Source organism: Bidens hawaiensis, unplaced genomic scaffold, assembly GCF_021521415.1.
Source record: "Bidens hawaiensis isolate Kalapana, Puna unplaced genomic scaffold, B.hawaiensis_p1.1 tig00009272_1, whole genome shotgun sequence".
Taxonomy (NCBI): domain Eukaryota; kingdom Viridiplantae; phylum Streptophyta; class Magnoliopsida; order Asterales; family Asteraceae; genus Bidens; species Bidens hawaiensis.
The window spans coordinates 872680-883713 of record NW_027491684.1 but is presented as its reverse complement, the minus strand read 5'-3'; the positions used below and the strand labels follow the sequence as shown (position 1 = coordinate 883713).

Below are 11034 nucleotides of genomic sequence, written 5' to 3'. Positions count from 1 at the left end.
GAATCGAATTGTGGCACGTGTTACGAGACTATGTTGAATGTGAAATGATTTTGGGATGCTAAACGCAGAGCCTGACTCTCCTATTTATAGGGATTAAATTTTGACCCATCGCGTTACGCAATGGGACTTAACACATTCGATCTTGTATCGTGATGGATATGCTAACCGCCTTTTAATATTTTATTCCGTCGCGTAGCGCGACGGAGGCTTTGGGTTGGTCGTCGCGTATCACGATGCCGCCCACTAGGCTTGATTTGTCAATTTATAGGCTTGCCACGTGTCACCACGTGGTTAGACACGTGGTTAGACACGTGTCACGATTAGTTAACATGGTCATCACATATCACGTTGAGGTTTAATCTCAGGTGATCGCGTATCGCGACACCGCCATTTTTGGGATCTTGTAATATGCCCATTGCGTAGCGCGACGGTTGTCTTCTGATCCATCGCGTATCGCGATGGGTCTTGATTTTCAAAATTTCCATTTTAAGTCCTTTGACTTTTGGAAAATGACATCTTTATACTGAAAATTTAGGGATGTTACATCAACAAAAGCTACCGACGACATTCTAATGGGTTTTCATAAACCCCTCTATAATCACCTTTGGCAAAATTGAATGCCATTGTCAGATTTCTCCATTCAATACATGTAGGGGTTGGCATATCGTTTAAAAGATCAGAAAAAATACCTAAAAATAACAATGAAAGCGTTCGGGCTAGCAATTGGGTACCTGCTTAAGACACGATAAGATCTGTTAAGCAAAAAAGTGCGGTATGTGATTTTTTTATTTTTTTAAATAATTGAAATTAGTAGGTTAGAGTCCATCATATTCCCTTATTGGTACATAAAACTTAAAACTGTCTTTTAGTCATGACACATAAAGTAGTTAAACGAGTTATATTCATGTTTGATACTTATGTTAACCGTTCCGTTTCTAACCTGTTAAGACACGAATTGCTAGCATTCCATTGTCTAATGGACATGACAGAGGTCTTCTAAACCTTTAGTGTAGGTTCAAATCCTATTTGACGTAATTTTTTTCCATACTTTTTTTTATTTCGAGATTAAAAAATCAATTTTGCATGTTCTAATATCTTCTTGTCATTTCTACCCAAACTGCCTCCCCCTTTTGAAAAAAAAAACCGGAGAGGTACACTAGAATAAAAAAGATTGTTCTGATTGAACCTTCTCTTCTACCGAAGATTGGCGTCGATACACAACCCAAACCATTATTCTTTTCTATTTGTTATTTTTATTATTATGACCAATGTGTAGAATCAAAGCAAGTCATTGCTGAGATTAACACGAGAACATCCACTTTGAATTTGAAAGAGAAGTCCGGAAACATATTTATCCTGACACGATAAGACACAAACACAAAACATTCATGCATGTAGATAACATGAAAACTTATTATGTACCTGTATTCCAAACTCAAACCCGAACCTGTTAATACCAGGTATAGATGATAAGACACGAACCTGCTAGAAAATCAGAGAATAATTCGGCTGTTTGGTGACCAATGGAGCCGTTGCAAATGCAAGGAGGCCGGGCTGCCGGTGAATCAGAGATGTGAAGAGGTAAACCGGAGAATCGAAGGATGCGACTACCGGAGACCCGGAGAGGTAGAATCGGAGAAGGGTTTGTGCGCTCTTTAATTTATGTTGGATGGGAATGATGTGCGTCGTGTTCAATTGTTTGGTATAAAAATTTATGGTTAACTATTTAGGGTATATAACATATTATATTATTATATATTATTATTTATAAAAAAATCTAATCAGGTAGTACTTAACGGGTAAACGGGTATTTTACTTGTTTAGACACGAAAATTAATAGGTCAATTCGTTTCTGTCTGTTTAATACACGAAACCTGTTAAGGCCATATCCGATACCTGCTAAAGTCGTGTAGGTTCGTATTGTGTATCGTGTCTAAATTTCCAGCCTTAAATATATGATCACATAACTTGTGTTTTGCGTCCCACAATCCTAGGTGACTACATGCTAAAACCTGGCTCACCAATAAACTACTATAATTTAATTCTAGTCGAAGTTTCTTACAAACATATAATTAGAAATACCAAATGCATGTAAAATAACCTTCAAAAAAACCCTTACAATATCCAATCAATGGTCACTTTATTAAAAATTGAATAGTTGTTACATCCAAATCACTAAATACATGCATGCATGTCATTATAATTGTTTTAATTTGAAAATTTGATTTATTGGTGTTTAATTTATTGAAATCTTATTATCACATATTATTGTTGTATTAATAGTTAGGAATATTGCTATCAATTAATACTATTAATTAATAATTATTTTTTGAATGGTCAACAAATTCTCAAAATGAGCTACTGGTTAAATTCACTATATCGAGATACACTCACATTTCAATTCGGGAAAAACCCTCACCTAAGGCCAACGCTCGGAACACTCGCCCGAAGGCACGACAGTGCGATGAGATAAAACCTGTTCGTTTTAAGGATCCAACTTGTGAAAGCCACATACTCGCCTAGTCTCCCATCGTCACCCTGGTGTCTCTAAAACTAAATGCTAGAGACAGGAATCGAACTTGAGTCATATGATTTTGATTTTTTATCATCATTTTTCCAAAAATGATGTTTTTCCTTTCTTTATTATAATGTAACTTTGATGTTAACTAATCTACATGCAATATATTTTCATATCATAAACTATAACAATAAATAAAAATCCTTAAAGATATATCCTCTTAATTTTATGTCTAAAAATGTTTTTGTTGAACATTTAACCATAAACTTAAAAATAAATCACGTTTACTCACTCTCATATATTGATGTCAAAGTATTCATGAGAAGTAAATTCATTTCAACATTTACATTACGAATTTCAATACAATTTTTTAAATATAACTCAATGAATAATTTTTTTTTGAATGAAGAATTTCTTTTAATCCTTTTCGTCTGTGGACTTGAACTCAAAATATTTCCTCTCAAATCTAGGTGTTTGAACGATTTACTTCTGTCAATGGTAGCTTGATAAATAGATAGAATACAAAACAAACACTTAAAACCTTAAGAATAAAAATAAATATAGTAAATTAATGTAATGCATGAAGGCCAATTTAAATTTTATTGAAAAAGTATTTATTGTTTTAAAAATTTAATGAAAAGACAACTCATAGACACATGCACATTATATCAAAAATAAATATATAAAATTAAAAGGATGTATATAATGATATTAAATAAAGAATCCGGTCCACTAACAATAACTGAATACGACACAACCCTTGACACCTTGACACCAACACAAGACTCGAATACATGGTTCAAGCCACTAGTCTACACTTATTGTTGACTAGATCGAATAATTTCTTTCATTCCTAGAACTGTTCGTAACGCTAGATCGTTTATGGTGCTGATGGTTTCCGTCATGAGGTTTGGGGTAGCTTGTAATATTTGGTATCTCACAGTCACCATGGATCCACGTTCACCATCCGGTGCACCTATGCCATATTCCCCATAACCCGGGATAATAGATAACCCTGATGGTAAGAGAGCCACTGAAGAAGTGTCTTTGCCATACAGCAGCGTGGACACTGTTGGGGAATCTACAGTTGCATAGACAATGAGTGATCCTGTTATGTCACTCGAATTCTCTTGGAAAACCATAATTTGATCTTCTTTCATGGGTCTCTACATGAAAAAAAAGTATATAAAGTTAGAAAATAAGCATTTGATCATTAAGACTAGTAAATATAAGTAGAAAATAGCTTTTCAAACTTACATTGGAATTCAAAATCAAGATGCAGTTAGAGTCGGTTTTATCTTGGCCCAATGGGAAATGGATCATGGCATTTGTAGCAATCCTATGGCACATCATATCCCACATACACCTCAAGTCTTTTCTTAGCAACAAACCAAACAAGTGGTGATGGTTTGTTGGTATCCACACTGAATGGGTTGCACTAGTGATTAGTCCTAATGGTTCGCTAGAACCAACTACGCACTTGCGTGCCATGATCGTTGGACTTCCCGGTGCATCCGAAATCAAATCCCATCCTTGACAATCAGTCAAACATATCCCAGCACAAAAGATGCTCTTCATGCGTTGTGCTAGGCATTTCAAGCTTCTTTTTGTATCTTTAAGCAAATGGGTGTTAAGAGTGGGTGACGTGGTGGATCTTAAGCCCTCACAATGCCGCATAAGTGCGGTAATCCATCTTATTGCTCCAAAGCCAAGACCAGAGCTAATTAACTTGCGATACTGATGCGGAACCGATTGCTTGTTGTATTCAACATGTTCAATCCATATGATCTACACATATTATAATTATATTTTTGTTAGTTATTATGCAATAAGAATATATATACAAATGATTATATATATGTACCTTTGATAAACCATTTGGCATATCATGAATGATACAACCAGACGGACACCTTCTTGTTACGTACTGTTCCATTCCATAATTAATGGATACATCAGCCACAATCCATAGCCCCTCTGCTTGTTGCTTGGCGAATCTAATAAACTTCAGGACTCGAACTGGTACTAAAGGTGAGATGACTTGAATTTTGGCTTCCATCTGCAAAATTTTTTGATCGTTTAGCATTAATTAAACAATAGTTTTAATACAAGATAGTAAAAGCAAAGAAATCCAAGAAGGCTTACAAGTTGGAGAGCACCGCTTCTTGAACCACCTACGCCTTTAGAAATCACTTTCGTTGTAGTACAACTTCCGATCAAACCCATAAACATATCTCTCCATTGATCCTGTAATATACAAAATTAATCAAATTTCCGTATAACCTAATAAAACCCTTGATTTTCTATTAAACTAAGAAAGACAAAAAAGAAAAGTTACCTCATTGAGTAATGCTTCTACAAGGGTTGAACCACTTATTGGTACCACATTGCTAGCCCTTGTAGCCTCGGATACGAATCCAGGTGGTTTTGTGCCAAGGCAAGGAGTAAACGCCTTTACATATTCGACGAGCTCAAGGGTTTCTCCTCCACATTCCTTGTTTCTTTTCCATAGTGGAGCATTGACTAGCCCAAGCCTCAAGATCTCTTCCATTGCCCTTGATGCTTGCTCAAGATATACATTCCTTTGAATATCTATTTCGTTGCGGATTTGTGATTGCGACTCCATTGGGCTTATAATATTATTGCTGGAGCTTCCTTCTATGCATTCGACATTATTATTTGTTAGTAACAAAGCAAGAAATTTTATAAGGTGAAACATTTAAAATTTATGAGATGTATTAAATATGTAAACATTTATGTATACCCGTTAACTCTTCCATGTTTATGTCATTAGAACTTGTCATTTTGTTTGGCAATGAACTAGAAAGCGTCGAAGGCGTGCCAAGCGTGTTATTCAAGGCGCGTGTCGCTCTACTAAGCTTCTCTTTTAATCGCTCATTCTCTATCTTGAGCTTTTGTTGTTCAATGGAACTATCCAGAATTGTTGCTTGCGCACCACATTTGCTGCAAATTGGGTTCTTTATAGCTTCTTTCAATGCTAAAATCTCAAGCTTAAGTTTCTCATTCTCTTTCTTTAGAGAAATACTTTCATCACGCTCCATTTGAGCCTACACAAATGTAGCTAATGAATTATAATACCAGTTAATTAGATCCCATCCCAATAATAGTGGGTCTAGGTCTAGGAGTAGGGTGCAAACCAGGCGAGCCACTGGCGAGCTTCTCGAGATCAGCTTGTGAAAAATCTCGATCGAGCCGCGCTGAATCGAGCTCGAGCTCGAGCCCGAGCTATAGCCTAAAACTAAGCTCGTAATAACCGAGCCCAAGCTTCACTTATCGAGCTTGAGCCGGCTCATAAGCCGGAACGAGCCTGTCATTTATATAATATTTTAAAATATAAATTTAATAATTACTAATTATTATATATAATATTATGGGAAAATAACTAAATAATATATATTATTTTATACATAAAATTATAATTGAAAAAAATATAATATATAAAAAATAATTAATAATAGTAAAAGAGCCGAGCTCGAGCTTGAAAATCTACTCACGATCCGATCCCAAGCTTTAAAAATAGAGCTCAAAACGAGCCGAGATCAAGCCTAGTCGAACTCAGGCTTGGCTCGACTCGACTCGTTTGCACTACTATCTAGGAGTGGGTAGTAGAAGTAACATATTTTAAAAAAAAAAATAATGGGTAAAGAATTTCTTTTCCAAATCCATATATATTAATATAAGAAAATTATTTGAAATTTATGCATTAAAATGTCAAATATTTGTATATTTTTTAAACTTAAATTTTTTATCATAGAATTTTCACATATCTCACTGTTTCAAAAGTAAATATATTCAAACATTACCTTTATTTGAGTTCTTCTATTTTGAAACCAAAATTTGACCTTTTTCTCTTCGATGTTGAGTTTCCTTCCGATGTCTGTCCTTTCTTTCTCACCAGGGTGATCGTTCTTCTTAAACAACCTAGTAACACAAAACAAAACAAACAAAACAAAATAACTATACATGCATGGACTCAAATTTAATTTAGCAAATACTAGAAAGAGGAAAAAATGAGTATTACTTTTCGAATTCTTCAATTTGATATGGCGAATGACGAGTGTATTGTACTCTTTGTGAAATTAAAGAACGATGGATTTCCTGTTCGTTACTAGATGCGAATGTTGAATTCTCGTTTTCACCAGATGTGGTTGTAGACACTATTTCTTTCCCATAATAACTATATCCTTCCATTTTTGGCTTTCGTCTACAGAATCATAACGCAAATTTCACTTTAATTAAAATCTGCTACTAATAAAGACTAATGGATTCTTAAAAAAAAAAAAAACTATATATGAGAAGACCATAATAAAAGGTGTATGTTTCTAGTTTTTTGAAAAATATTTACTATAAATAAATCATATATTAATCTTGAACTATTTTTTATTTTTTATTTTTTTTAATCTTTTGTAACAAACACCTCAGACGTGATAATATTTCATTTTCTGTTATCAAATGATAAAAATAAAAAACTTTTCTTTTTCATGCAGTTAAAAAAACAATAAACAATACGTTATGACAAAACGTCATTGTTTGTTTAATTTCACCACCTAAAAGATCTAACCAACAAAAAAAAAATTAACAAGTTTGGGTGTTAAATCGTAAGACTTGTTTTTTCTTGCGTCATATATACAAAAATAAAAATGGTGTATTATATATAAAAAATAAGATGTGCATTAATATTTATTATAGCAATTCAGATTCGATTTTCTAGCAGGTTCAGTTCAAAAACCAACATTTCAAGATTCGATATGAACAACAAATGTGATTTTTTTTTATTTATCTGCCAAAATGAGAAACCAAAATGCAATTAACATAAAATTTAAGGTACGTTTTTCATAACAAAAAAAAAATGCAGTCTTTCTTTTTTAATATATTTTTTCTGAAAGGCAAGGACTATGTTAGAAAATCTCCATCGGTAAGAAACTAGAAAAGGCCAGACAAAATCCAATAGAAATATGACCCATTGTTAAAGACTCACAAAAACATGAGCAAGACTAAAAGATAAATAAAAACATGTACTAAAAGATAAATAAAAACATGTAACAAGTACAAAATAAAAATAGAAGAAGATACTTTATCACTTGTTAAGAACTTTTAATCAACAAATGAGCTTTCTCCTTAAATATTTTAACTAACAAGACAAATTGTGCTAAGTGATGTAGTGATGTGAAGAGATGCAGAGATATATATATACACACATCAAGAAATGGGATGTAAATCGAAATATGTTGAAATTTTTATTTTAATTCTTTTCATTTAGTTTCAAATTTAATATTCCTTCTCAATATGAAAATATATCCCGTTTCACATAGTCATTGCATTAACCTAACCTAACTTTTAAATATAAAACAAATCTCATAAATTAGTACCTAAATCTTTTATAAGAAATAAAATTAAGTCTAACTTTATTTGTAATATTATAGAGATTAATATAATACCTCTTAAACGAATTAGGAGTAATTATGCATCTACGAATTCATTTGTACATTAATGTATATTTGACCGATTCAGTTAAGTCAGATGTTGCCATCACCACTTTGGTGGGGGTGGTCAGAGAGGTTTTCCCAAAGGTTCACTTTCTTTGGGTGGTCAGGGGTTCGAGTCATGGTAAGGGAAAATTTGTTAAAAGTACATTTCAAGAACAAAGATGTATTAGCTGTTAAAACAAAAGATTAAATCAAATGTTGTAAGTCTTCAGAAACAATAAGTATTTAATTGATTGTGTGGTTCATATAAACAATGAAACAAAACAAAGATTTAAAAAAAAGTTAAAAGTTTATCGTGTTGTATAATATTATAGCTATCATACTAATAATTGAATTCATATATGCTGTCAAATTTTCTTTACCTTGGACACCTTTTTGTTTATTAAATTATCTTAAATGTACAAAGCAATCAATTTTTTGTATTCCTATAAATAAATGAAAATCTGAAATAGTAAATATATTAAATGGTGATTAAAATTTTTTATCCAGTAATTAGCTGTGATCCTTCGAATTAAATTATCATTTGTTTTTATTATTTTTTATTTTTTATCTTTATCATCTTATAAAAATGGTTTTTTTCTTTGAAGTTATTACACCATAATATTTGCATCTACTACTTTTTTTTAAGGAAATGCAAGATAAATATAATATATTTTTGAAAAAAAATAGAGTTTTTAAGGTGCTAACTACTAAAGATAACATACAAATTAACAAATAAAACAAAATAGAAAATTGTAATGATATAAATATATTTCCATCTCATAAACCAGAGATCATAATAAAATTTTGGAAACAATTATAGCTAATTATTATTTTCATTGTATTATCATTTTTCCATTAACTATGTACAATAACAAATGATAATCTTTTGGTTAAATTAATTACCATAAACTATTGATTTTTAATTAGTAAAAAAAGAAATATTTAACTTCTTTAGACATTGAAGTTGAACTTAAAATATGTTATACATATATTAACACATTTTCTAATTTATTGCATGTTAATTTTAGTTTTTATTTTAATCATCTTACTAAATTTTTAGAAACTTAAAAATATTTCAATAAAAAATGAAATGTAAGCATGTTCCATTGAACTTTGAGGTAATGACAATAAAAACAATATATTAATGTCAACCCAATTATATATTAATTAATGTTTGAATAAAGAGAATACGCATATTATACTTTAACACTATTTAATAAAAGAACAAAATATACAACATTTAAATTATCAATAATATATACACCATGTAACATAATCAATCATCCTAGAATTTTTTGATTTAGTTATTATTATAAATATAGGCGTTTTAAGGGATTAAAATTGAGCCGGTTCCAAACCGGTTAATTGAACTGAAAACAGTCCAAAACTGGTCGAGAAGCGGTCAAAAACCAATCATTAACCGTTCAAAAAACTGGTTTAACCCGAATCGAAACCAATCATAAACCTGTTTTGAGTTTTGACAGTTGTTGACCTAGCGAACAAGGTTCAACCCAAACCGGTTAAGGGATTAAAATCGGTTTGTGCATCTCTACATATAACAAGTGAAATACTAATGCATTTTCTAAAGATCAACTCCCAAATAACTTTGATCATCAAGACGTTAATCTAGAAAAGTAGTCATAACTCTGATTTGCTTTTAACAATAAATGAAAACCAAAATAATAATCTAGATTACGATTATCGTATATAAATGTCTTTAGGATTAATATACATGTGTAAATAAAGAAAAAATCTCGCAATAGATTTTTTGAATGCATATGAATAGAATAAAATGAATGACATGTGGTAACCTGAATGAGAGACGGATTCAAGTATTTCATAGCGGAAAACCATATCAATATAAAGAGGCCTTTGTTGGAGTCTTCAATCAGATGACAAAGGGCTTTGATCGCGTTTTAAGAAGTAACAAGAACTTGATTGTGTTACAAATAATATTATAAAATAACCGGTTAAGAAAGAGACTTTGTTTTAGGGTAACGAGACTCACAATTGAATATTTTTTTTCGTTTGAGTACCGATGTTAATATATATAGCGTTTTTTCATTGAGGTTATAATCTTCTGTGTACACAATATACCTTATTGTATTGAAATGCTTGGAAAAAATCATAGTTTAATTGCTAGAAATAACTAAATAAAAAAGTTACATATTTGATAAATCTACTTTTATTATGTTATTATAATTTAGGTACATTGGCTTTAATTAATCCCAACTATCATCTTTTGGTCGCTGTCGGTCCCAACTAACGAATCAGCTGCTGACGGTCCCATCTTTTTACGTATTTATTCCCAACGGTCCGCGGCTGACAGAATCCTTGTTGGATTTAAGGACCGGTTCAGTTAAATAAACGTGGTTGACCGAGTTATGACATGTGAGAGTTACACCTTGGGTAACAAACATAAAACCCGCTTAAACTAGTTAGCCGGGATGGACTATTATTAACGAGATTATTTATTTATTTGGTAAATAAACATAGACTGGGCTAAAAGGATGAGATGGGCTTGTATGGACTTGGGGGGGCCCGGTTAAACTAACTAGTATATTATTAACTAGTTAGTTAGGGTAAACTAATCATATGTCACACCCCGGTCCAGGGCCTAGGGGCGTGACACCCAATTGGTACCTGTTTTGTAAATATATCAGAGTAGCGGGTTCATTTTAGCGTATGACTTTATAAAATATTAATTTACATTGAAAATTTACCCGGGAATTAAATACTTTAGTATTCAGTTAAAAATATTATTGTATTATTATTACAAGAATTTTTTATTCAAAATTGAGCCATCTTGAGCGATCTTCTATCATCATGACTCCTAATCCTCGTCTATTGCTATGAGCATTTAATTACCTGCAAAGGTTGGAAAAGCACGTCAGTAATGAGCTGGTGAAACGTTGACTTGATAAAATAATTTATAACAGTCATTAAATACAAACATAGTTTTCTGTTTCACAATCTCAGCAGGAACGCTTGTCATTCTTGGGATTTGTACCACTTCCCTACACACAG

At 32.0% G+C, this 11034-nt stretch overlaps 1 protein-coding gene across 1 annotated transcript; it reads right to left on the bottom strand.

The window, feature by feature from the left end:
- Window positions 1–3336: 3336 nt before the first annotated feature.
- LOC143531870 (homeobox-leucine zipper protein ANTHOCYANINLESS 2-like) lies at window positions 3337–6730 on the bottom strand. The gene is made up of 8 exons (XM_077027073.1): window positions 6561–6730; window positions 6382–6460; window positions 5283–5586; window positions 4857–5176; window positions 4664–4765; window positions 4383–4577; window positions 3776–4306; window positions 3337–3684 (listed from the first exon to the last, which is right to left on the bottom strand). Exons 1-8 carry the CDS (start codon window positions 6728–6730, stop codon window positions 3337–3339), a joined length of 2049 nt encoding a protein of 682 aa, XP_076883188.1.
- Between the last annotated feature and the right edge of the window lie 4304 nt (window positions 6731–11034).

What these genes read in the sequence shown, in the direction of transcription:
- LOC143531870 (XM_077027073.1), bottom strand. Translation starts at nt 6,730, where the DNA reads ATGGAAGGATATAGTTATTATGGGAAAGAAATAGTGTCTACAACCACA. An exon ending in GAAGCGGTGCTCTCCAACTT is followed by an intron (nt 4,578 to 4,663) that starts GTAAGCCTTCTT and finishes AAAATTTTGCAG; the next exon opens with ATGGAAGCCAAAATTCAAGT. An exon ending in TCTTGATTTTGAATTCCAAT is followed by an intron (nt 3,685 to 3,775) that starts GTAAGTTTGAAA and finishes TTTTTCATGTAG; the next exon opens with AGACCCATGAAAGAAGATCA.